Raw genomic sequence first — 25,116 nt, forward strand, 5'->3', positions numbered from 1 at the left:
TGGATTTATCTGGGTTTGATCAACAATATAACATCCATCTAGTCGTTTCTAATAAAGAATTGTGACAAATTATATTTTCTATTCAGACAGAACCCAAGTATGATACCTCACATCATGCTCCATGTAGTTACACCTACATTTAACGGGTGATTGAATAAATTCTGACTTTGATTTCTTATACACAAACAGATTGTGTTAGATTTTGAACATCTTCAGTGGCAGGACGGACAAAGCAAATAAACTGACAGAGATAAAATAAAAAACACCCAAACCGAAACAGGGACATTGAAAGAGGGACAACATAAGCAAAGGAGGGGCGGGGGCGGGGACGGGTGGAGCAGCTGTGCAGGGGAGAGTGGGGCTCGAGCCGCCGGGGTTCAGGTGAGTGAAACTCTACTTATTGCTGTTTTCTCCATCAACGGACAGACACACACACACGGACACACAGAAGCACAGATACTGACCGGTTCACTCTCACAGTTACTGTCCCAGTAAGGCTGCTGGCTGTTCTTTGTCATCTGGGAATGCTGAGGCAGAGTTTATAGGGAGAGGGGGGGGGGGTTGTTAATGGTTAGACAGCAGCATTCCAGCGACATCACATACTGTACATTTAAACACGTAGCATGAGATTTATGAGCAAGTAGCGTTGATGGAAGGACGTGTTATTAAGACGGAGCTAAGACACAAGGACACGTAGAGTCAGACATACGTCAAACATTTAGGAGCACGCGTGACACTGATGATGATGCACACGCAAGGAATTCACAGACATGTTATTTAACACAGGAAGCAGTGGAGCAGAAAGATTATTAAACTGCAACACACATGCACATTATGGATTCGGTTTCCAAAAGCGTGAGTTGTTATGGTTCATTTCAAGCCTTCCAGAAACTACACGTTTGAGCTCATGTAGATAAAGTATGAAAATCTAACTTGCAGATCATTTTTTTCCTGTTAATGGTTTTCTGTAAATAAGCCACAACAAAACTCAAATTAAACTTAAGGACATTTGTTTCCTGGATTGCACTGAAAAAATTTAAATTATTGGACCAACTTAAAAAAAACTTCAGTTGTTAACAACACACAAATCCCTTGAGTTTGTTAAACAAGTTACAATCACACAATTTCTAAATTTGGTTAGACAAAAAAAACTAAATTAATTTGTGTTTTACCAAAAGGTGTAATTATTTGAAGTCGTCGCAAAAATGTTCTTTTTTTCAGCGAGTACAAAAACTTTGTGGGTCTGCAAAATGATTTTCATCCAGTAGCTACATTAATTAGATCTCACAGTCACATAAGCAGGAAGTGGTGAGTTAAAAGAGTGGAGGTCACACGTGTGGTTCTCCAAAGCAAAAGGCAGAACGAGCTGCAGTGATTGATTGATGATTGATTCAGGAGGATGTGAAGAAAGAAAACATCCATAACCAGTCGACATGTAAACCAGTCTGGGAGAGGAGAGGTTGTGAAATCCATTCCAAAGAGCCGTGCATGATGCAAGAGGGTCATTCTTTTCACGTTAACTCCACAGAGCAGGCGGAAAGTGACCGAGCAAGAGAACAAGAATGTGTGTATTTGTGGATGTGTGTGTATTTGTACGTGCACGTCAGCGGCCTTGAGGAATGGGAGGAATTCCTTCCTTTATGCAGGCGTATGGATTTTGGAGGAAGGGGGGCAGGTCGTGGTGGGAGAGTCGAAGCTCGGAGGTGCAACAAGTTCTCAACAAAATATAGGTGTGCGTTTGTGTGTTTATGGTGAAACCACACAACACAAAAGAGACGAGGGACAAACACCATGTCGCCTGTCTTCTCGTTTGTGTGTCTGTGTGTGGGTGTGTTTGTCAGCGGTGGCGTGTGGCCGAGGATGTGCATGTGACACCACGATGAAACCAAAGTGTATGAGAAGATCACACACATGCAGCTACACCCACAAAACACAAACAGATGCACAGTTTAAAACAATCTTTGTCGTGACTAGAGAAAGAAAGTGAGAGTGAGCGGGACAGTTGTGTTGAAAAACCACCACCAGTGGAATGTGTTTCCTTTGTGTCATCGTTTCTGTCTTTCCTGTTTGGAGACACCGACACACAAGAGGGACCCGGGGCTTCCTCGGGTATAAGGACGAGCAAATGACACAAACGCAGACACACAAACATTCACAACGCTACAAATAAATGAAGACTTATGGAAAACACACGTGTAAGACACATTAAGCGATCTCATCATTTCTAATAGAAGACGTGATTGTGCCTGAAGCTGAAGTCCCCACCTGACTGAGGTAATGATATTCTTCAGGCTTCTTGAGGTGAAAGGCTTCCCTCTCTTCTTCACTCGTTCCTGCCAGCAGGTAGTAAAACACATGGTAGTTCCTGAAAAAGAAAAAGAAAATTATGCAATTATGCTTATGGTCATGAATATCTGTCTTTTTGTGGGTTTCTGTAAGAGAACACAATGTAAATGTCGGACATTTGCTTATTTGGTTCAATGCTAAAAGGTAAACTGCAGTGTATTTGATGTTTGTATATATTAAGCCCGAGGTGAAGGACTTCTCAGGTTCTTGTTCACGAGTGAGGGGAAGTTGAATGTGAGATGTTCAGGCAGGTCGGTGCATCATCAGCTATAACAATGGCGTTGTACCAGATCGTTATGGTGAAGGATTTGATTTACTGGTCAATCTAAGATCCAGCCCTCTATCTGGGTAGTGACCAAATAGCAGCAGCTCGGAGTGGAACCGCTGCTCATTCACAGTGAAAAGGGGGCAGCTGAGGTGGATTAGGTTCCTTCCCTTGGAGGTTTACCAGGCACGACAAACTGAGAGGAGACCCAGAACTGGTTGGACGGACTACATATCCCTTCTGTCTATGAAATGACTCAGCATCCACCTGGGAGACTGTGGCTGGGGAGAGGGACGTCTTGAATACTTGACCGGCTAACTCAATAAGTCGAAGACAATGGATGGATGGATGATGGATGGATGGTCTGTCTATTGATGGATTGATGGATGGTCTTATTTGCTCATTTCTTTTCCTTTCAATGCAATTACTCTCATAGTTTCCATCCTTCATTAATTTAACATTCACGGTATGTTATCTATTATCATTAAGAATGATTTATCTATTGTTTGTTTTGGCTGAACTTATCTAACCTTCTTTACAAACTGAGGAGACCAGTGTGTCGGACAGATGGACCAGGCTTGAATTCCCTGGAGCCTCAATGCAACAGAGGCTAAAGCCAAAAATTGAAAAAGGGAGTAATGGCAGCTCGGTTTGTTTGTGTGTGTGTGTGTGTACAAGTGTGTGTGTGCATGTGTGCTCGCCCTTTTTCCTCTGACAGCGTAAAGGTTAGAGGTCAACTTGTGCAGCAGCTGTGCGACCGACGGTTCTCTTGGAGCACACACACACACACACACACAAACACATACACACACACATACACACACACAGACACACAAGCTTGGAGTCAGCAATTCATCTCAATACGAGAACGCAGGGGGGGCTCTGTGGGCCCTCTGTGGGCCCCCCATGGTGAGGTTAACCTTCACCACTCCATCCAGCCAGTCCAACACATCAGTCCCACTTAGAGGTCGATTCACTTCATGACTCACACGCTGGCAAACTTACAACAACAGGTTTTCTCGCTTAAATTTACTCAGATACACAAATGTTTTGCCAAAATTCAAACCACAGATTTATTTAATGCTTGTTTTTGTAAGTAAGAGGATAAAGTTTTAAGCTAAGTGCAGGTTGAATGTCACGAACTGTTTCAACATCGTGCTAGAACAGCCAAGAACCTGGTTTGTTGACATATTTTCCTTTTTAGGGTCCTCAAAGCATCATCCATCATTAAAGCCTGTGTTGATATAATATATCACAAGTTTAATTCATACAAATCTGTTTAAATAAGCAATATGAAATTAATTTCACTTAAGGAGAACATAAATCATGTTTGATTGATGCACAGAAAAAGCCGTAAAGTTGGAGGCCAGCTCATTTATATTCCTTCACGTTTGTTTTGAGCTGCACTTCATAAGATCACGTTACAGTCCATCGCTGCTCAGACGTAGAATCTGCAAGTGTCACCTCCTGCTCAATAAAACCATACTTCTGTTTTACTTTTATATTATTATGATGAACTTCTGCTCACCGCTCATTGTGCTCCTGATAGACCAGCCTCGACTTCTCCAGGAGGTATTTCTCCACATACGCTCTGAAAACAGTTCAAACAAGGTGTCAAATGATGAATATGATATCTATTTGTAGGGAAATTGAAAGGCCTCTGGTTCCTCACCCTCTCACAGTGCCCCTCTCCTGGTAGTTCACCTGGATGAACTTGCCGAAGCGACTCGAGTTGTTGTTGTGGGCTGTCTTTGCGTTCCCGAATGCCTGAAGGACGAGAGAGGAAGACGAGGTGAGAAAACAAACACACACAGTTGAAAATGAATGTGAAGAGGCGACATATCACACATCTTACACACATATCAGCAACGCACGTTAGGAGGGTCAAGTTCCGAGTCATCGATGGGTGTGGAGAATATGTTTGTGGGTCAAGCTCACAGAGACTCGGGCCTCGTGCCAAACTTGAAAGTCTGTCGGGCTGGACGGCGCGGAGCAATCTTTCCCTCTCGCGTAGTTTCAAATGGCATCAGTCCGAGACAGATTAATAACATGGTTTTAGGATCTATTTAAGTCAGAGTCAGACAAATTGCCAGAGCGCGGATGAAGGAGCCAGGCCCAGCAGGCCTGATGGAAAAAGGCTCCTCAGTGAGTAATGGGATCCATGTGGCCTTGTGGAACATGTGTAGTGGTTGTGCTTTAATAAGACGGTCCAGTATTTCCCCTGGCAGCTCTGTTTATGTTGTATGGCTGCCTGGAGGGGAAGTCGTTTTTTCGGGCCTATATAAACCCTGCAGTTATTTGTAGCTCCGCCACAAGTAAACAAATTCCTCGGCGAATCACTTAGAGCGCCCCGAGCCTTGCGTCTGTGGAATGGGAAAGCACCCCCTCTTTGACCCCACCCTTTCACCAGCGCCACTAACCAGCATGCACGCAATGCTAAGCGAAGGCTAGCATCGAGCTAATCTGCAGCGCTGTGAGCTGGATGCAAGAGTCAAGGGGCTCAGCTATCGCTCAATCTCATCTTGAAAAAAAACATGTTGTTTCGGTTCAGGGTGGGCCGTGATTGGCTCGTAGCATAATTCAACACAGAGGAAACAAATTAGGAGATGATATTCCAGCCCCAAACCAAACAAATCAAAGCTCTACAAGGCAAAGTAGTGATCTCTGTCCAGTTATCATTTCTTTTCGAATGGATCAGCGACACAAGGTCTGCGATGCGTCTCAGTCAGAAATATGCACATGACACATGGAGATGCACGTGGAAGCATTTGGTTTTTCATTTGCAGAAAGAGCTCGAACAGAAACGAATAATAGCTAATCACCAACACATTTAAGCACATTTTTAAAACAGCTGTTAGCACAGAAAACAGGGTAAGCCATGCTTCTCATTGATTATCCATGTTGCCTTATTTACTGGTAGCCGAGGTTAATGTCGGTTGTTTTCTTCTGGAAAGAGGTCACTCTCCCTTATCCTTTCCAAACATCTCCTTTGCATCTCGACCAGACACAAACGTGGCACCGCAGTTTTCAAACTAAAGTGGTTTCCTCACTCTGGAGTAGTTATTTATTTTATTTGCCTTTATTTAACCAGGTCGGTCCCGTTGAGATACAATGACCTCTTTTGCAAGGGAAGCCTGGCCAAGACAGCAGCATACAAAATGTCAAACATTTTGAGGACACCAGGGGTATCTGTGGCAGAGTGTCTGCAGCCTGAAACACACGGTTGAGCTACAGCCTCTTCCTAACATAGCTCTGATTGGCCAGTTGACCCACTGCTGTGATTGTAGGCTGTGTTAGGCCATAAACCAGACGAGCCACTAGGTGTTATCATGTATTATGCAAACGCTAATGCAAATCACAATGATGCAGAAGTAGTGGCTGGGCTACTAACAAGGTTTTCAGGGGATTCAGGAGTTTCAGTGTTTTCAGGGGGAGTGGAGCTCCCTGTGCCACGGCCACAAAAACCATAGAGGAAAGAAAAACTAGCCACACATGTCTCCTTTCAATACAAATGTGTTTATAATGTAGCCCTGAGGGGAAATCCCGGATAAATACTGTGAAGTAAAAACAAATTTAAGTGAACTTAAACTCCGTGATTCAGCCATCATCACAACATTAAAATGGTTTTAGGAATCAGGACTCAGGAGAGTCTGCTAGACGTCGGCCTCTGCACTGCTGGCAGACGCTGCCTCAAACAACTGGATCCCAGCGATGAACTCACCCTTCATTCGTGACTCACTCAGCTGAACAAATCATTAAAACAGGCAGACGCAGTGGAAAACCCTGTTCAACTCTACCGTCTGGACAAAGGAAGACAGCGCAAGGTCAAACTGAGGAACAGCAGTGGTATCATCTAACCCTAACCCAGAAATGTCCTTTTGAAAATCTGATGCCAGTGCAGCTGGTGTTCTCTTCGGCACTTCGTCTGCCTCTGAACCTTCCTGCTTCAGGAACCACGGGTCAGACGAGGACAGAGCGACATCACTCAGCGTCCCTAAGTGGTCAGAAGTGCCCCGAAATGGAACAGCCAGTAAAAAAGCAAGCACTCAAGCACTAATAACAACAACCGGCTCGCAGACAGGGTGAGGAGCCCGGGTCAGACAAGTCAGAGATCAGAGCCCTGAGTGTTTCTTTGTTAACTGGCCTGGCGTCCAACATGATGTGATGGGCCAGCAGGCAGCAGGATGTGGAACAACTAAAAAATGCTGAGAGCTGATTTATGATCTAGCGGTGTGTATTCGTCCACCTGGTCTGTGGACGAAAAACAACGACTCATGGTTAAAGGAGACATTTTTATAGCCGACAGTTTTTATTCTTTCAAAACTTGGGCCAGCTCCATATCAACGGCAGTAAAACACATCTCATAACAGAAGGGCGGTTTCATCATAAAGCACCTCGAGGGGGGGGGGGATGAGGTTTCAGCCCAACATGCAAGAAAAGGTTTATCAAAACCTATAAAAGCATTAAAAACACATTTCAATAAGTCACAAGAGAGTGTCAGGACCAACTGCTGCATATCAATCTAAAAACTGCCAGAAACATCAGTCACGCTGGACTCACATCATCGTAAGTGGAGCTGAAGAACAAAATAAATCTATAGTAACGTGCAAACAAAAACATCACACCATCAGTAACAGATCATTCACAGATGGACATTCTCCTTCACCCGAAATAACCACAAATAGACCTGAGTGCAGATCAGCCACAGGACAAGTCGTGCTTTCAAGATACAACAAAAAAATCATTTTACTGCACTCATCCACAAAAATGCTAATCCACTCTTGCCTCTTCTCCTGGGGGAGTTGTCAAAAGTTATTCTGGAACATCGAGCGCAAGCCGAGCTCTCGCAGACAGGCCAGGCCGAGGTACAGGGGGAAAACTAAAACACTAAATCACGTCATTCCCTTTTCTTTTTTTTACGATATCATGAAGAGTACGATTTCAAACACAACTCAAGGGTGGACTTTGAGCCCTTCAGATGGACACAAGGACTCAAACAGACAAGCGGCTGTTTGCACAGACGTGATTCGCACCACTTCAGTCGCTCCACTGGGTCAACACTGTTATTCTTGGCCGCAAACTGCAGACTGAGCCAAAAGGCGGAGCCGCCACGGAGTTGAGACGGTGCCAGCGTGTTCTGAGTGTAATGTGTCCGACGACAGGCTCGAGTCAAAGTCATTCTGAGGCAGCAGAGACTGAGTCGTGGCTCCGGTGCTCGGAGTCGGGGGGGTTTTCATCAGCGAGCTAATCTGTCTCTCCTCACGTGCACATCTGGAGAAACTGCTCCGATGTGTTGAGTTCTGTGGTCACGGTGAGAAAACCTTTCAGTTACAAGGGTTTTCGTCAGTCAACGTTCTTATTGAGGTGAAAGTGATAGCTTCTATTTGGGCGCAGGTAGATCCTTATCGTGACTCAGCACTTTCTAATAAACAATTACTCTTGAAGGCAGAGGTCCTTTTAGTTTTATATCAGATTTAAGCTTCAGTGCCAACCGTCATGTTCCAAGGGGATCATTTATTATGATTATCGGGAAGTAAATACACCATTTTTTTTTTTTTTAATGTCTGGAAAAGTGGGTCTGGACCTTTTCCAGAGTTTGACTTTCACATATGAAGAACACAGCAGGAGATTTTCCGGGTCAGACACGTTTTCAACAACAGGAAAAAATGGGAAGAGTCAGGCAGGAAGTGGCACTTGGGTTCGGGCAGCAGAAGGCAGGACATGACGTAGACATGGTGGAAAATCAAATTAGTTTTTTCTCCAGACAATATGTGACGTATACAATCATCTAGAGATAATCTTATTATCACATATAGGTCCTTATGTGTTCTCTTCTCGGAATCCAATAAGACTTCCAGCGACACCTCACAGAATTGCTCTGTTCAGATTGTGTTAATGCGTCTCTCTGTAGTGAGTTGATTAGGCCTCTGTTTGCTGCTCTACGCTCTGACTCATGCATCGCAGAGCGGACACACATTTAATCATGTGAGGATGACTTCATTAGCTCAGAGGGGAGAGGAAGAGGAGATGAAAAGGACTTAGAGAGGGGAGGTGAGGAGAGGAGAGGAAGAAGTAGAGGTGGGGAGAGGAAGAGGAGAGGAAAAGGAATGGGGGAGGTGAGGAGAGACGAGGAAGAAGGAGAGAAGAGGAGAGGACGACGAGAGGAAAAGGAAGGGGGAGGTGAAGAGAGATGAGGAAGAAGTAGAGGAGAGGAAGAGGAGAGGAAAAGGAAGGGGGAGGTGAGGAGAGGAGAGGAAGAAGTAGAGGTGGGGAGCGGAAGAGGAGAGGAAAAGGAATGGGGGAGGTGAGGAGAGATGAGGAAGAAGGAGAGAAGAGGAGAGGACGACAAGAGGAAAGGGAAGGGGGAGGTGAGGAGAGATGAGGAAGAAGTAGAGAAGAGGAGAGGACGACAAGAGGAAAAGGAAGGGGGAGGTGAGGAGAGATGAGGAAGAAGTAGAGGAGAGGAAGAGGAGAGGAGAGGAAAAGGAAGGGGGAGGTGAGGAGAGGAGAGGAAGAAGGAGAGGTGGATAGAGGAAGAGGAGAGGAGAAAAATAAGAGGGAGGTGAGGAGTGATGAGGAAGAAGGAGAGGAAGAAGAAGAGTAGAGGACAGGCAAGGAGAGGAGAGGCGTGGAGGAGAAGATAAAGAGGAGAAGAGGAAGATGAGGTGAGAGGAAGAGGAAGAGGAAGAGGAAAAGGAAGGGGGAGGTGAGGAGAGATGAGGAAGAAGGAGAGGAGAGGACTGACAAAAAGAGGCGAGGCGGGGAGGAGAAGATTAAGAGGAGAAGAGGAAAATGAGGGGAGAGGAAGAGGAAGAGGAGGAGAAGCCAAGAGAGGACGAGGAGAGGAAAGGAAGGGAAAAGAGATGAAGAAGAAGAGGGTGGAGAGGAGAGGTGAGGGAGAGGAAGAAGGAGAGGAGGAGGAAGAGGAGGAGGAGAGGAAATGAAAAGCAGTGAAGAAGGAGAGGAGAGGCGAGGTAGAGGAAGAGGGAGAGGGAGAGGAAAGGGGAAAGGAAGAGGAAAAGGAGGAGGAGGAGGAGGAGGAGGAGGAGGAAGAGGCCTGGAGTGAATGGCGGGGTCACACTAGGCCCTTGGATAGAGAGCAGAGACAAAAGCCTACTTGAGTTAACTCACAAGGGGATAATCTTTGAGTAAGTCATCAAATGCTCAGGGTTACAAATGAATGTCCACGCCAGGCTGTGTTTGGAGATCATGTGACATCGAGGTCCCAAAGTGCACAGAGAGGAGCTTTGTGTCCACTTCAAAGTTTCCCCGAGTGAAATGGCCACGAGATACAAAAAACAAAAAAAAACTGCATTCTTCTGACTCACTGACCAGAAATTGATTTAGGAAAGTGTCAACCAAATTTTTAGCATTCCTCGTCCTGACAGTCGCTATATGGAGAAAATGACTCTGACAAATTGTTCCATGTGATTCAACGGCTTCAAAGAGGCATTGTTCATTTAACCTCCGTGGATTCTCACATCCTTTTCTACCCGCTCATCCTCCACAGGATGTCAACAATGAGGCGAGTGGCCCGAGCCCGACATGCATCACGGTGATGTCACAGTGTGTGTGTGTGTGTGTGTGTGTGTGGGCAGATGACGCCAACTCGTAAACCGTGCCCCTTGTAATCTCACACCTAAGGTCAGGGAGGAGCTGTGGTCAGCGCGGCTGTTTAATCACAGAGGGGTCCCGGCTTAGTGAGAGCACGGTGGGATGTGGGTTCCACCGGCGGCTGCTTCTGTCAAAACAAGAGCTTTAAAAATGTGTTTTAACACCATCGGGATAAAAGAGGGAGAAGCAGTGAAAATACCTGAGCTTTGTTTTTTACTTGTTTTGTGAAAAACTAAAAACTTTGGTTCTGGACCTGGTGGCGGCACCGGAGGGAGAAGTCCGTTGATCACTGAATTTGTTGGAATTAATCCCTCGAGAATGTCTGGACAGTAATTTGTGGGAAACCAACCGGTGGTTTGAGGCGTTTTTTCTCAGAACCACAAGTGTCGACCTCATGGTGCCACCAGAGGAAAGAAATCACCAGAGTCAGGAGGCTCTGTCGTCTGGGGACGTGAGTGAACGTGCAAAAATCCATCAAACACAAGATCTACATTTTTCCATTCCACGGACACAAACATTTTTTTTTTTTAACTTGCTATTATTAAAGATGATATAATGAGGTTTAGTGCAGGAGAATTTCTTTCTCCAGCTGGATCGTGTCCAGGTTGTTTGTCCTGATTAAATCGCTATAAAAGCAGTTGAGGGATTTTTTGGATTCCAGGAGTGAACTATGGGATTTTTGCTCATCTGAACTTCTGCTGCCTGTCATTAGCTCTTGTTGCTATTCTCGGTTTAATCATATTGGATTCAGGCAATAATTGCGATGAGTGCAGCTTTTGTTTAGGAAAAGATCAATGTTGGATAAAGCTGAAACTTACAGTCGGTTAATCAAGGAAATAATCATGCATAAGATATATAAAACTTAACATATGTTTTGATGAGTCATTTTCGAGTAAAACTTCTTAACATTTACTTATTCTAGGTTTCATACTGCTCGTCTCTGACTTAGTTGAGAGTAAAGTGAATATTCTGAGCTCCTGGACTGTTGATTGGGACAAAACAATCAATCTTCTAATAAATAAGAATTTGAATGCATCCAAATCACAACAAGAGTAACAAACTGTGGATTAGAAAAGTGTTGAAATGCAAATCGATGCAAAACAGCATCAGCCACCGTAGGAAAATGTGATTCACACATTTAAAAAGCAACCAAAAGTTTGACTGCACTTCCTCAGTGAGTTTAACTGTCGCTCTGCCTCTCAGGCCCCTGGGAGCAGATCTGATGGTCCAGTGAAATTATCACTGCAGACGTCAACCCTGACAAGTTGTGCAGCTCTGGCAGAGCAGACGAGCTCGGACGAGCAGCCAGAAACTTCTTGGCTTGGTTGGTTGGGGGTTTTAACAACTGACGTGTCTGAGGCAATTTCAGCTATAGAGTTTTTTTTTTTTTTGTTTAAACTGCTGTCACATCCATTTATACAGCATAATACATGTGTGCATGATAATAAAGAGGGAAGTAAGAAGTTATTTATATCAAGGCTTAGATTTCTCAGCCCAGAGGAGAAAATAATATAAACAGGTTAGAACCACTGGAATAAAGGCAATAACTGTTTGCACTGCAGGAGACTGGAGGTTCTTTTTCTTCCTTCATGGATAAAACAGGCTAAGGTATATTTTTATCAGACTAATTACTTTATGAATAATTGTAGCAAGAAGATCACTTCACAGTTAATGGATATTTCAATTTGTTTTAGAGAGATTCAAATCTGTGATAGTATCATGTACAGTATAAAGTATGACACATTTCCTGACTATAAAGAGTTTACTTAGTCATTTTCAGTCTCATCCAATTTCAACAGCTTTAACACCCACTTTTCTCTTTCCTCCTTTTCCTCTTATATCACATCCCTCCTTTCAGTGTTCAGTGGGAGAAGTGAGCTCAAGCTCGTCCAGTCAGAATTTTAAATCTGGGCTGGAAAGGAATTTATTTATTACACTAACTGAAGAATAATCAGCTACAGGTCGAAAACACTAGTATATTTAAAATGTAAAGCAGGAAATTATGTGAGCACAAATTCAATTAATCAACTGTGTGTTAATAACTTCTCACTGGATCCAGTACAGTGACAGTGGGTGATTAACGTCTCATAACACCGGACTACAGCGGACAAGCATGTGTGCGTGCATGTGACCGAGAGGCTCACGGAGAGAAAGAGGGAGGGAGCGACGAGGAGACGGGGAAAAAAAACAAAACAAGAAAAACGCAATTAGATAAAGCAACGGCCGTTGATCAGTGCAACGGTGGATTAAAGTATTTGTTTCAATCACAGAGTCGTCCTGCGTCACAGGGAGGGAGGCGGGCATTAGTCACAGGGACGGAGATGAAAGCCAGGCATAACAAAAAAAAGAATCATGGATCTCGGGAATTCCTGTCAGAGTCGTCTCTCTTAAAACGTAAAAGTCCCTGATTTAGAGAAGACGACTGTGAAAAAAACAGATTCCAGAACTGCAGGCCCCTCAGACAGACGCAAATCACAAACTCTGATAAACCATGAAAGTAACTAATTCATTTCTCATGCCGTTTCATAAATTGTACACCTGTGTATTAATCCTGAGAGAAAATGGTTTCCCTCTTCATTTCACTGTGTTTTAAAGTCGAGAGAGGACACTGTGGAGATGGAACAAAGACAACAAACCATTAACAGAAAGATATGCACATCTAAATACATCCATTTCCAAATTTAATGAAGTTAGGGATAGTATAAAAAGATAATCTGATCCTGTTTGCAAAGGAGACCATAGGATTGGGCCTAACGATCGGACACGCTCGGAGATATCAGTCTCCTAAATATCCCTGATCGTCTTTATCAGCCTCCATTAATTATTCCCATGGGAAACTGGCCCCTTCGTCCAGATCCAAATGTAATGGGTTCTATCTTGGCCCATAGTTTCATGGATAATCTGTTCTGTGGTTATTATGTAACCCTGCTGACTGACAAACAAACAAACACAACCAACAAACCAACACAGGGGCAAAAACACAACCTCAAGAAAATTGTTCACAACCGAAAAGACAAGGAACAAACACAACAGCCTAATTTAATGTTTGTGTTAATAAAAAACTTGATGAACACAAACAGGATATCTCATATTTGTGTATATCAATAGACTTTGCTGAGTAAATTATCAGTGTGATCTTCCAGCAGAAAACAGAAACACACAATGCTTCATGTCTTTCCATTTTACACTTGATTAGTCTACACAGAATCTCAGTGTTATCAGAATGTCTCTGTGTCAAAAAGCAAACAGATTTATCAGAGAGTCCACACAAGACACTGTAATAGAGACGTATCCAGCTCGGTCATCACTGCCCTCCGGTCAACGGCTTCTATTTTAACCACATTGTGTAAAGAGCAGGGAGCCAGTGCTTTTTTTTTTTAAGGGCGTTTCCAAATATACTTTGGATAAACCTGAGAAGCAGACGGTTGCTGTGTCCGGTTCGTTAGGGTTGTACATACTAAACTAATTAATCATGAACTCGTTTCAGGTGTGACAATAAATTCCCATTAAGTTAATCAGCGCACCGCCTCCCAGTCCCTTTCATATCCAGTCCCAGTGTTATGAGGACGTCTGTCAGGTAACAAGACACGATGTTTCTCTGCAGAGGAAACGTGTCACTTTAAATAACAATGTTTAGTCACACAACTTGTCAAACCATCAGCCTTTCTTTTGTTATGTCATAACTCACATCTTATTAATGTGCACAGGTTGATCATTCCTCTGCAGTCAAAACTAAATTTGGGAATTTGAAGCCGTTTTCAGACATAATCTCAACAGCCCACCCACTGTGGCACTGTGCAATAACCCTGGATCTATATAATAACCACTGTACAAATACTCCTGAAGTTATATTATATTGTAATTATATTTAATTGTATTAGTTATTTCACCCTCACTGTATAACTGTATAAAAAAACGTTTTAATATTTATCCCTGCACTTCTTTTCTTAGACAGCGCACTGTTTGTATTGTTTTGTGTTGTTTTGTGTATTCTATGTTAGCACACGGAGAGCCACTTCACAATGTCAAATTCCTTGTTTGTGCAACTTACATGGCCAATAAAACCTGATTCTGATAAAACCTGATTCTGATAAAACCTGATTCTGATAATGTGCAGAAGTTTGTCAGAAGGAGATTATTCAAGTCAGACACGTGTTCACAACAGAAGGAACATTCAGGCGGGAGGTGGAAGTCGATCATTGCAGGAGGCAGGATAAGAATCCCAGTGCAAAGATCACGTTTTAGTTTGTAGCTCATCAACACTGACGTTCGGCCCATATCCACAAAAGCTGACGAATCAACATCCTGAAGTATAGTATTGTTTTTGTTGTTTTTAAGGTGTGTATCCATGCATCCCCGACCCTTGAGCTACAGGTGTGTAGAGTAAATCCAGGGTTTAGGTCCAGGTGAGGGGACAGGTGCTAGAACTGGCCTTTTTTTTTTAACTGAAATATCTTCCATCTTGGGTGATGTGAAAAGTTGATGTGAGAAGTCACACCTCACTCTTCCTTAGCGTTAATGAGTCGACTGAACGCACGGACCTTTGTGGCTGTGAGGTGACTATCTGCAGCCGAGGCCCCGTCCTGCTCCGTGTGGCCCCGGCTGCCTCACAGGGTTTATTTCAGATGCCTTTGACACAATGTCATTACTCACATTGGTGCACAGTGTCGGCTCTGTTCTTCAGTCATTCACCTCATTATTCCTGCTCCTTCTGCCATGTGACAATTTCAAAGAAAGAAAAAATAAAGCCCCCCCCCCCCTTCATCTGAACTCTTGACCCAGTGTTACATAAGAGGGAGCTTGGTTTCTGACGTGTGAGAAATCAGGCATAATGTGGCTCAAAGATTCAAGATCCAGAGTTAAGGTAAATTTCCCCCGAAAGCAAAAAGTTTGATCATCTCAGCAACATCTTTACCGGGACGTCCTGAGGGAAACAATAGTGCAGTGTTTCCTCGAGGTAACGAGAGGAGGTAGAGGAGAAAAACGGAGAGGGATTTTTTTTTTTAAATAAGGAGACAAAAAGAGGTGGAGACAGAGAGAAAGAGGTGTGAAGGAATTCCCAAGAAATGCAGATCACAAGAATGTCTCGTTTGACTCGTGCCAACACTTCAGGTTATTTCCCACTGCAGGGAATCTAAAATATAAGGTGCGAGCGACTGAGGCCTCAAAATGCTTCAGAGGGCAAAATGGAGCTATTTATTCATGTCATGTGCTGATTTAAAAATGGAGAGAGGAAGTCAGACACATTTAAAATGTGTTCACATCATATAATTTTAAGAGTCAGAAACCCCCAGCATTTATTTTTATCTTAGGAAATAAAGTAACACATGAACAACAGTAGAAGCTCTGTAGATATGAACTTCATGTGAATACATAAAGCTGGTGTTTGTGCCTTTTGAGCCACAGACCACATGAGCTGCTGACACAAATAAATATCCAGCAGTTAAGCATGACTGCGTGTATTTAAAACGTTTAACTATTATCCACCAGAGGACCAGCCTATCTCAAACTTAGACTAGGTTCATATTGGAAGATTACCTTGTGTTTTCATCACAAATAGAGAATTCAGTAGAATTCACATTCATTCATATTTCAAACAGCCAAACACCAGTCCCCTAATTGTTCATGTTCACAGGCAAAGTCCAGTTTATATTCACCTGACACTGAAAAAGTTTGAACAATTATTCTTTGTGAATTAAAAAAACAGTTCCCATGAAAGACTTCATCCTCCTGTACTACCTGTGCACTCTTACTGGGATTACAAGAGTCATCAAGATGCAGGATGACGGTTCAGTTTTCAACACATCTGCACAAAATGTCTCCTGAAGTTCAGTGTCACAGAAGCAGTGGGAGAGGAGCTGATGTCCGACCGTCGTGAATCACTGTCATTCCTTCCACTCAGCCCACAGACTCCGAGCTGTGAGTCACTCAACCGACACCGAGAGGAACAAGACCTGATTGTTGGGTCAAATGTCCGACTGACCACTGCACCCACTACAATGAGCTGGGAAAAGAACATGAGATGCAAGTTCGGAAAAGACAAAGGCACTCGGATTTAGGCTAGAAATCGATATTTAATTAAAAAAATCAACCATTAATTACCCAAAAATCCCTGGTTAGTTTCTAGTTTCAATATGGGTTGAGTTTTTAACTGTTATGGTACAAGACAATCAGTTAATTAGTAGCCTAACTAAAATCCTTGGTGCAGGATACAACAACAAACCACAGGAATAGCTGCCCCCCCTTTTCAGAACTATACCTGCATTGAATGCATCAACATTAAATGATACATATTCTGTGTATTTGGAGTCACAGATCTTCTATAGCTGCGTCCAAAAAAAAACTCGGACACCAGGCACTCACCGTATCGATCCACAGCAAACACACAAACAAACTCACACGCACACAGTTGCACACACTCACACAGTGAGTCCGAGCCCACAGCTTGAATCTCTGCCAGCACACTGCAGAACTGCAGATACGGGTGTGGCCTCAGCAAAAGTATTTTTTTAAATCAATACTTTAATACAAAAAAAACCACTGCATTTACACATTTAATGTGTTTCATTTAATGACTGATGCATTAAATACAATTTTAAACAAATTAAAGAAATTAAATGGTTATTAAAAGTGTTTCTAAGGCGTCATTTCATCCCCTGATATTTTTCTGCTCTGCAGGAGACACCAACAAAAAAAAAAGAAAGTCTCCTAACAGATTTTTGTTAGAGGAAAACCGATTTTTATGGTCAGTTAGGAACAACACTGTGAGACTGTCTGGTATTAACGGGGCTTCACCGGCCGGCAACAACATTTACAAGCGCTCACAGTCTGATGATGTAATCGCTTCTACAGCAGAATCCCTCTCACATGCCGTGCGTCCACTTCCATGTCCTCTTCACTCAAAATGCTTGCTCTAATGGCTGGGTGGGGATAATGTCAGGTTCAAGTGCAGGGGCGGACTTCAGGAGCTGGGTGGGGGAGCGAGTCTGTCACATATTTACTGGTCACCGTGTTTGGGTTCTAGATGAGGAGCAAACATGGGAAATAAGATTTGGACCCTGATGTACACGGTGGTACAGTGGACTCTCTATAAGAGGAGTTTTTAAGGTTTGAGTCTCCAGCTCCATCATGCATTTCGTCCACAGTCCAAACCCACTCTTGGCAGTGGCTGTTTTTTCATGCTACCACAAACTGCTGGGAAAACATGAGGTAAACATAGGCTGTGTTCAAAGTCTGTTAACCTGGCTACTACACCTCACTCATTAACACCACCTACTTCTCCAAGGTTTTTTGCTCCAAGGTTTTAGGCCTTCAAATCAATCCATCTAATATCTATGTCGCTTATTAAGATGCATTTATTTGTCCTCTGAGGTTTACAGGGGAGCTGGAACCAATCACAGCTGATGGAGGTGGGGTACACCCTGGATAGGTCACAAGTGTACGGGGGCCAGCAGACACAGAGAAACAACAATTCATGCTTACATTCACAAAAACAGGCGATTTAGAGTCTGAGGAAGAACATGCAAAGAGCCACCTGTCAGGTTAACACCCAGATAGATCGTCCTTACTGTGATTGGACAGTGTGAACCACTGCACCAGCTTTACATGAGATTATTTCCTAAAACCATGAAGGAGGCATCCGATTGACCCCAAACGCATTGTGCAGCACAACAATGACCCCAAACACACAACCACATACAATAAGTTTCTTCAGTGACAAGAGGAACAAGGAGACACAGAGCCTTGACCTAAAAACCATGGAGTCAGTGTAGCACCACATATGAGACAAACTCAATCCACAGAGGAATTGTGGCTGGAGGTTTGTTTTTAGACACTTACAACCTGCAGGTGAAAGGCCAAGTACCTTGAACTATACACACTTGAAGAGGTACTGTTTTAAATGGGATATGTGCAGTACACACATTCACGTACAAACTACTGAAACATAACAACTGACAAATACTTTCACAGTTTGACATTTTTTCGTGCAAGGACAAGAACACATGAATGTAAACTCACACTGAATCAAAGTACAACTATGCACCTTCTGAAAACCAGAGAAAAATACCAGTGCCAGTACCAGAGCAGATTTGGTGGCTTTTCACTCGGCGCTCCACTCAGATAGTGACAGAGGGGTTGACTGACCTGAGTCAATTTGCCCCCGTGTATAGGATGTGTTTGACAAGCGCTAAGTAAATGTGCTCAGCCATTAGGAAAACAGGCCTATCTTTTAGAGCAAACACTAATCCCACTCACTCCAGAAGCCTGTGTCAATACGCGATTTCTCAGCGCCAGCACGTTGCTTGGAAAAAACCTGCTGCCGCTACAAATGTATTATCTGCCCTCTGGTGCTTTGACAGACGGGGACGTTTTATATGAGTTGCAGTAGTGGAGGAATTACTCTGACCTGAGTTTAGTAAAGATACAACAAAGAGAAAAGGAACCACAACTTGTGACAAGACAAAAAGTTGGCAAATTAGCAATTAAGCGATAACTGCTGCATTGCATTTAATGAGATATTCCATTTTTAAATGTAAAATCTTAAATCTGGAATGTAACAGTAGGTGTCAAAATAAATATTTCCTACAGTACTAGGACATTGAATTCATACTTCAGTAAAGTACTTGAGTAAATGTACTTACCAAACATAAAAGACAACAAACAGATTCTTACTTTAGAAAACATGCCTGTTTCTACATTTTATAACTTCCTTTCTCTTTTCCTATATAAAGAAGTTTCCATTATACGGCTCCGCGTGTCAAAGTGAGTGAACAATCATAATGAAGTTTATAATCCGCTGCTGAGCCCAAACCCCATCTCACATTAAGATGAGACTGCAGGAGCGGCCGCGCTGATCCAGATAACTCTTGATGGTTGTAATTGACGGAGCAGTAGCAGGCACCTTCAGATACACCCCCCCCCCCCGACACGTTCCACTGTGCACACACATAGCCCTATGTTGTGTTTGTGGCATTGACTCTTGGGGAGTGTGGAGGTGTTCCATGAGGGTTCACAGGGAGGTTTTTATGAAGTGGTGACAGATTTCTGGGATAGTAGAGAAACCTCTCTACTGCTCCTCTGCACCCCCGACCACGTGCACGTGAAGATCTTATCATTCTCCGAGCGTCAGTGTCTGTGTGCGGAGAGACTAAGAAAACCCTGCACAAAAACACTCAGCATAATGCTGCCCGAGCTGTAATTCCATACAGCCACAGAGAAAAGGACTAACAGCTCCTCTCAACGCTCCAATCAGCCAACCAGGAGACTCTCAGTGTGAAGAGAGAGGAGGCAGAGAAACAGACCAGACACCAGCAGAAAGGGAGGAAACGCAGGAGGCGCGGAGAGAAACTCCCCAAATCTGGCTCCCATACAGTAACATGGAATGTAATGGTGAGGGGGAGTGAGTGAGTGAGGGGTGGGAGCACTCTTGGAGAACATGGAAGTCATGTACCAATTCAAGGTGTAGTGAAAAACTAGAAGAGTGTTCTGACTGAACTATAAGTGACACATCTGCAGTGTTGCTTTAAATCCTTTTAAAGTCAATTAATGGGATTGTTGTTTGTGTGTGAGAGACAAATTCCTGTCCGGTTGTTACAGCTTTAAACTTTTCTTTAGGTTTTGAAAAGTTAGTTGAGGAACATAAACCAAACTAATCTCTTCGGGCAAATAGAAATAGTTAAGATTTAATTGGGCCTTGTTTATCTCTTCTCATTCAGAAGTCATGGGCTGTAACATGATCCGATTACCTTTACGATGATGAAACTCAATATTAAACCATGCAAACGCCGACAAGCTGCAGAAAACAACACTGTAAAAGTGATTCATGGAAAATAAAAATAAAGCCGGACGTCACAGTTCCTCACAAGAACGCATGAGAACCAGCTCCACACATGACTCTGCAGAACAGAGCGGTTCACTCAGCCGAAAGGAATACAAACCTCAGCCTCTTCAAATATTCATAAGCTCAACAGCCGCCTGACAGTGACGCTGCAAAGCTGCAGCTAATTGTTCCTACGCGTCAGTCGGAGCCTCGGCTTCCCCAAGTTCCTCAGGTTCAAACAGCGACAGCACGCAGGACGAGAGCCCATGATTACAGCCCGAGTGAAAACAAGCAGGATCAATTACATGTTAGGATAGTGGGACGCATTCTGCTGGAGGGTTGTGGGAAATTAAAATGTAAACCGACACCTAAACAAGTTGCCGGCACTTGGGTGCACGTTTGCGATCCTGTTGCTCAAGTTAAAATGTACCTGGATTATATTCAGACTGAAAAGACGCAAGGGTCCTTATGCATTTATTAATTTTCTACATGATGTAACTGCAAATATTTGTTATTTTAAATGAATGTGAAAGACTTTCCTGTTTTTAATTAAATCACTGCACTCTTTTATTCCTTATTTTATGTGTTTATTTCTGTGATTAATTCTTAATTTCTAATTTCTGCAACAGGTCAAGTAGAGAAGAGTCCTGCACCGGGTCGGGTCCTCGCAAAATCTGGCCTGTGCAGGATGTTCCAGACTTCCCTTTCCTCAGGTACAGCTCTTCCTGGGGGATCCTGAGGCGATCCCAGGTCGGACGGGATACGTAGTCCCTCCAACGAGTCCTGGGTCTACTCTTTGAGTCTCCTCCCAGTTAGTGCATGGGGCCGGTAAACCAGTCCAAGAGGCGTCCTCACTAGACCCCCGAACCACCTCAACTATCACCTGCCTACGTGAAGGACTGGCGGCTCTACTTGGAGCTGCCTATGATGTCAGAACTCCTCACTCTTGATCTTTTTAGTCTGAACCAGCTGCTGGCCGTGTCGCAGAGCAACACCCTGACATCAATGAGAGTTGAGTTGATGCCCGCGGTGACGCTCATCATTAAGCCCTGTGAAGCCAAGTGGAGCTGCCAATTTAGCTCTTACATCTCAGTGGTTTCATAAATACAAGTTTACGAGTCACATTTGTTTTACATTTAATATTGCAAAATACTAATAAGAGAGCTTAAACTTAATGCTGTCTTAAAACCACAAAGGTTTTTTTTGTATTTTCTTGCAGTCTAATTTTCTTTCTCTTCCATTTTGAATAATTTTATCCTTCTGTACTTATCACAAATATTTAGAGACACACACTTTTCCTCTTGCAACACACAAGTAATGACCCTTGGGACTTATCGAATTGACTTAACATTGGAATAGCTGTTAGCTCCGACAGTCACAGTGTAGAAAACAATGTACAAAGCTCCCTCTTGTTATGGCAAATACTGCACATGCACCCAGTGCCAAATATAAACTCCTGTTGACCTCTAACGTCAGCTGACAGATCAATCTCTCTGTGTGTGTCTGTGTGTGTGCGTGTGTGTGTTGTACACCACAGCATGTGTATTGTGACCTCTCGTGTCATTAGCCACCACCCAGGTCATGTTGGTAAAGCCTCGTCCAGCCGTGTTGGAGCAAAGTCGGAACAGGTGGTCTTATCAGCAACACGCCCATATGTAGGCCACATGTCAGGCATTAGCAGGCCGGCGCTAGGCTAACACTGAGCTATATGCAGAGCGGAGGCGAGAGGACGCAAGCCGAGGGGAGTGTCTTAGCACCGTCACCACCCTGACGCCAGGCCATGTGGTCCGGCCAGAAAGGAGGTCAATCCAATTAGTTAGATCTGAGAGACATAAACATCAGGACTCGGTCCAATCCCGTGCCAATCCCATAATATCCCAACCCTGCAGGTCCCCCGTCTGAGGATACACACACAGATGTGTTATTGTGCATTAAAGTGAAACACAAATACATCGATTTTTTATCTCTTAAGATTCAAATATTATGGTTTACAGTGGGTGGAATTAAGTGGTTAATTATTTAATCCAGAAAGCTGGGCTGCTCCGTTGTTTGACCTCACAAGAGACTGTAAATAAAGATGGACGACCTCTTCTCGAATAGGCCACGATATCATGTGTATGGGTGCCGCCATTCTGTGCTTGTACCGCCATACGGAGCCAGAGTCTGCACCTTAACGACCAGGGGATGGAGCCGCTAACAAGGTCCCACCGATATACAAGCATCGACCAATCACAAGTCAGTCTCAGGCTTTGTATTTGACATGTATTTACATTTCCAGTTTGAGGGAGGATGCAGGGTTTATGACCTGTACTACCGGCCACAAGGTGACCATCAACATTATTTGGCTTCACTTTTATGGAGCTGTCATGTCGTTCATCTTTAATCACAGGCTACGTTCACATCACACAAGACCTGAAGCCAAATATACTTTCAAAATCGTGGTCCAATCCCAGCCCCGCTCGTTGGTTTGGGCTCAGGTCGGTTAGCCACACTCTGGTGTCCTCCTGCAGCTTGTAATAAGTCATCAAGCAGAGACAATGTCCCCAAAGAGGCTGGGAAACGTTTTCTTTATTGTGGAAACAAGGGGGAAATGAACCGAGTGTACAACATTAAGAAGGAATCCTCCGAACCATGATCCTTCATAACCTTCTGTCGGTTATGCTCCTCCAATGATTTTAATGCTGAGGTCAGCGTTTTCCCTTGCGGAACAAGCGATGTCTGTGAGACGGTGGCTGTTCAAAGCTTTATGACAGAAGGGAAATATATGTGAACACTCACTAAACCAACCACAGACCCTCCTCAGAGCAATTGTTCTGGACAGTTAAAGGCTCATTCATGTTACCACAGGCACTCTCTCTCCCCGAGCACAGACATTTATTCTTAGCGCGGCAGCGGCACTTCTCTTCTTACTCGGAAAGAGGCCGGAGCAGATAGACGCCCTGTGACTGCAGCTATGGGTCCACAGAGGAAGAGAGAGAGGAAGATGATAATGACACCTGATAGCGCTTAACATTTCCTGGATTGATAACATATCAGATGAGCAACAGTCAAGTCTTATCTTTGGTAAAGCTGTCACGAGCCAGAAGAGACGACCGACATTAAATCCAACTTTCCTCGACTTTGGCACCAAACAGATCGAAAGACAAACCACCGGAAAAAAAAATGTAAAGTAGGCCCCTTGTGTCCGGCCCCGGGACGATCCTCTCTCCGTGAGCGACATCCCTCCTGTTTTTCTGCTCCCTTCCAGATGTGTGCACTTCTCACACTCGGTTTTATTACACCACATCTGGACGAATAGGGAACTCACAAGTTGACCACAAACCCCCACACACACGCCACATGAGAGCCTTTCAGCAAAGAGGTCACCTGCAAGGATTTAAGTCAAGTAAGGAGCAGGGGGGGGGGGGAGTTCTCAGCATTTATGTAACAGACTTATTGATACTCAAAATCATGAGGCTGGAAAATCTGCACTAGGAATGAACTGTAAGTTCTGCTTGGGGGCGGGGGGGAGGGGGTCACATTTTAACTGGAGTCTTTGTTATCACCTTCGGTTTTTAGGGGAAATGTCAAAAATGTAACTTTTTTTCAGATTATTCATAAAAATTGAGGCGGCAGAGGGAAAAAGATTTTCAAAGTGTCATAAAAAAGACTTTCAGGGCTGTTTTCAATCCTCTCTTTTCGGTTGTTTCCATTCCTGCAGCAGCAGAGCGAAGGGGAGGGAGGTGAACATGACTGAGCTTCCACCAAGCGAATATGAAACAAGTCCAGGAACATCCGCTCCTCCACACAATCGGTTTTCTAACGAGGGACGAGACAGCTGCAGACGGAGCTGAGCTGAGAACACTAAACAGAATTCTAAAGTTTTTACCACTTCCAGGAATTTCTTGAAGGGGAACTAATGTGTTTTTCCTAATTTTCTGTTATATATATCAATAATGTTACAATATCAAACAAGTTTCATATGATGAGGAAAACATATGTAAAATGAATCCCTGTGGTATAAAACCTGCTCTGAATACTTTGATGGCGAGGTTGACACCTGTTTTATTCATAGCCAATTTTCCAACAACAACTTGTTCTCCCAAAACTGTAAATAAGTTAATATGAGTAGCACTAAAGGTATTCAAATGTCCTCCATTTGTCATTTGAACACAGCAGAACAACATGACTTCTTTTACCTTTTGTGTTTCCTGACAGCTCTTGTATAGACAACGTGTCAACACAAGCAAAGTGCACAAATGGATTTGACAAGTTATCATTAAACCAGCTAATGCTATTCATATCATTATATTAAATACAATATCCCAAAGCCACAATGGACGTAGCCTATTTTAATGTCCTCTTTCAGCCAACACTCAAAAGGATTCAGTTCATGATCCCAGGCGACAAAACACCAGCATACATTTCCTAATTTAAGAATCCGGAATGATCTAGTTCTCTCAGCTCTGCATGAGAGATACAAACTCTTAAAAGACTTTTCAAGAGAAGGTATTAATAACACAGATGTGTGTGTTGGCTTCAGTGCACGTGAGACGGAATAAAGCCTCTTCTGTCCATCTCACGTCTGAAAGAGACTCTGGTGCAGGTGTTAGCGGGGCAGTAGGGCAGCTGCGCAAGTCGGACACAGAGTAAGTGTGTGTGTGTGTGTGTGTGTGTGTGTGTGTGTTTGTGTGTCTGTGTGAGCGTGCATGAGTGCGTGCGTGCGATGCCGACGAGGCACCTGCAGACTTCAGCAGATCCCGGCACAAGTAAAGAGCCTGTGAGGAGACATCTGCTGCTGACGACTGAGGAGGTGAAAGTGAATCGAGAGGAGACGGAGCAGATGAAGCTACAGATCCGGTCAGAAAGGAAGAGCCATAAAAAAATCTATTGATAGAATAGATCTGCTCACATGTAAGGCTGCAACTATTGATTATTTTCTATACTGATTCAACTGCAGATTTTCTTTTCGTTTTGCAAATAGAACATTAAACAAGAAAAAAACTTCTTGTTTTGTGAAATAAAAATATAGTCGGTGCACGAAGACGGCTCATGTGAGAGGCTGTTTACAGTTTCTACAAATATGTGACTG

General features: G+C 43.6%; 1 protein-coding gene across 4 annotated transcripts in view; it reads right to left on the bottom strand.

Moving 5' to 3' along the window:
• myo9aa (myosin IXAa) overlaps positions 1-25,116 on the bottom strand; it is a 96,675-nt gene that overhangs the window by 41,156 nt on the left and 30,403 nt on the right. For 3 of the 4 annotated variants that reach the window (XM_062399610.1, XM_062399459.1, XM_062399379.1), the window contains exons 3-6: positions 4,284-4,378; positions 4,140-4,202; positions 2,266-2,365; positions 465-527 (exon numbers count right to left, since the gene is read on the bottom strand). In XM_062399610.1, coding sequence (XP_062255594.1) covers positions 465-527; positions 2,266-2,365; positions 4,140-4,202; positions 4,284-4,378 — 321 coding nt within the window. The remainder of the gene's footprint in view (positions 1-464; positions 528-2,265; positions 2,366-4,139; positions 4,203-4,283; positions 4,379-25,116) is intronic. The other variant, XM_062399533.1, reaches the window with a different exon arrangement.

The sequence above is a fragment of the Platichthys flesus genome, chromosome 1 (genome assembly GCF_949316205.1).
Source record: "Platichthys flesus chromosome 1, fPlaFle2.1, whole genome shotgun sequence".
NCBI lineage: Eukaryota > Metazoa > Chordata > Actinopteri > Pleuronectiformes > Pleuronectidae > Platichthys > Platichthys flesus.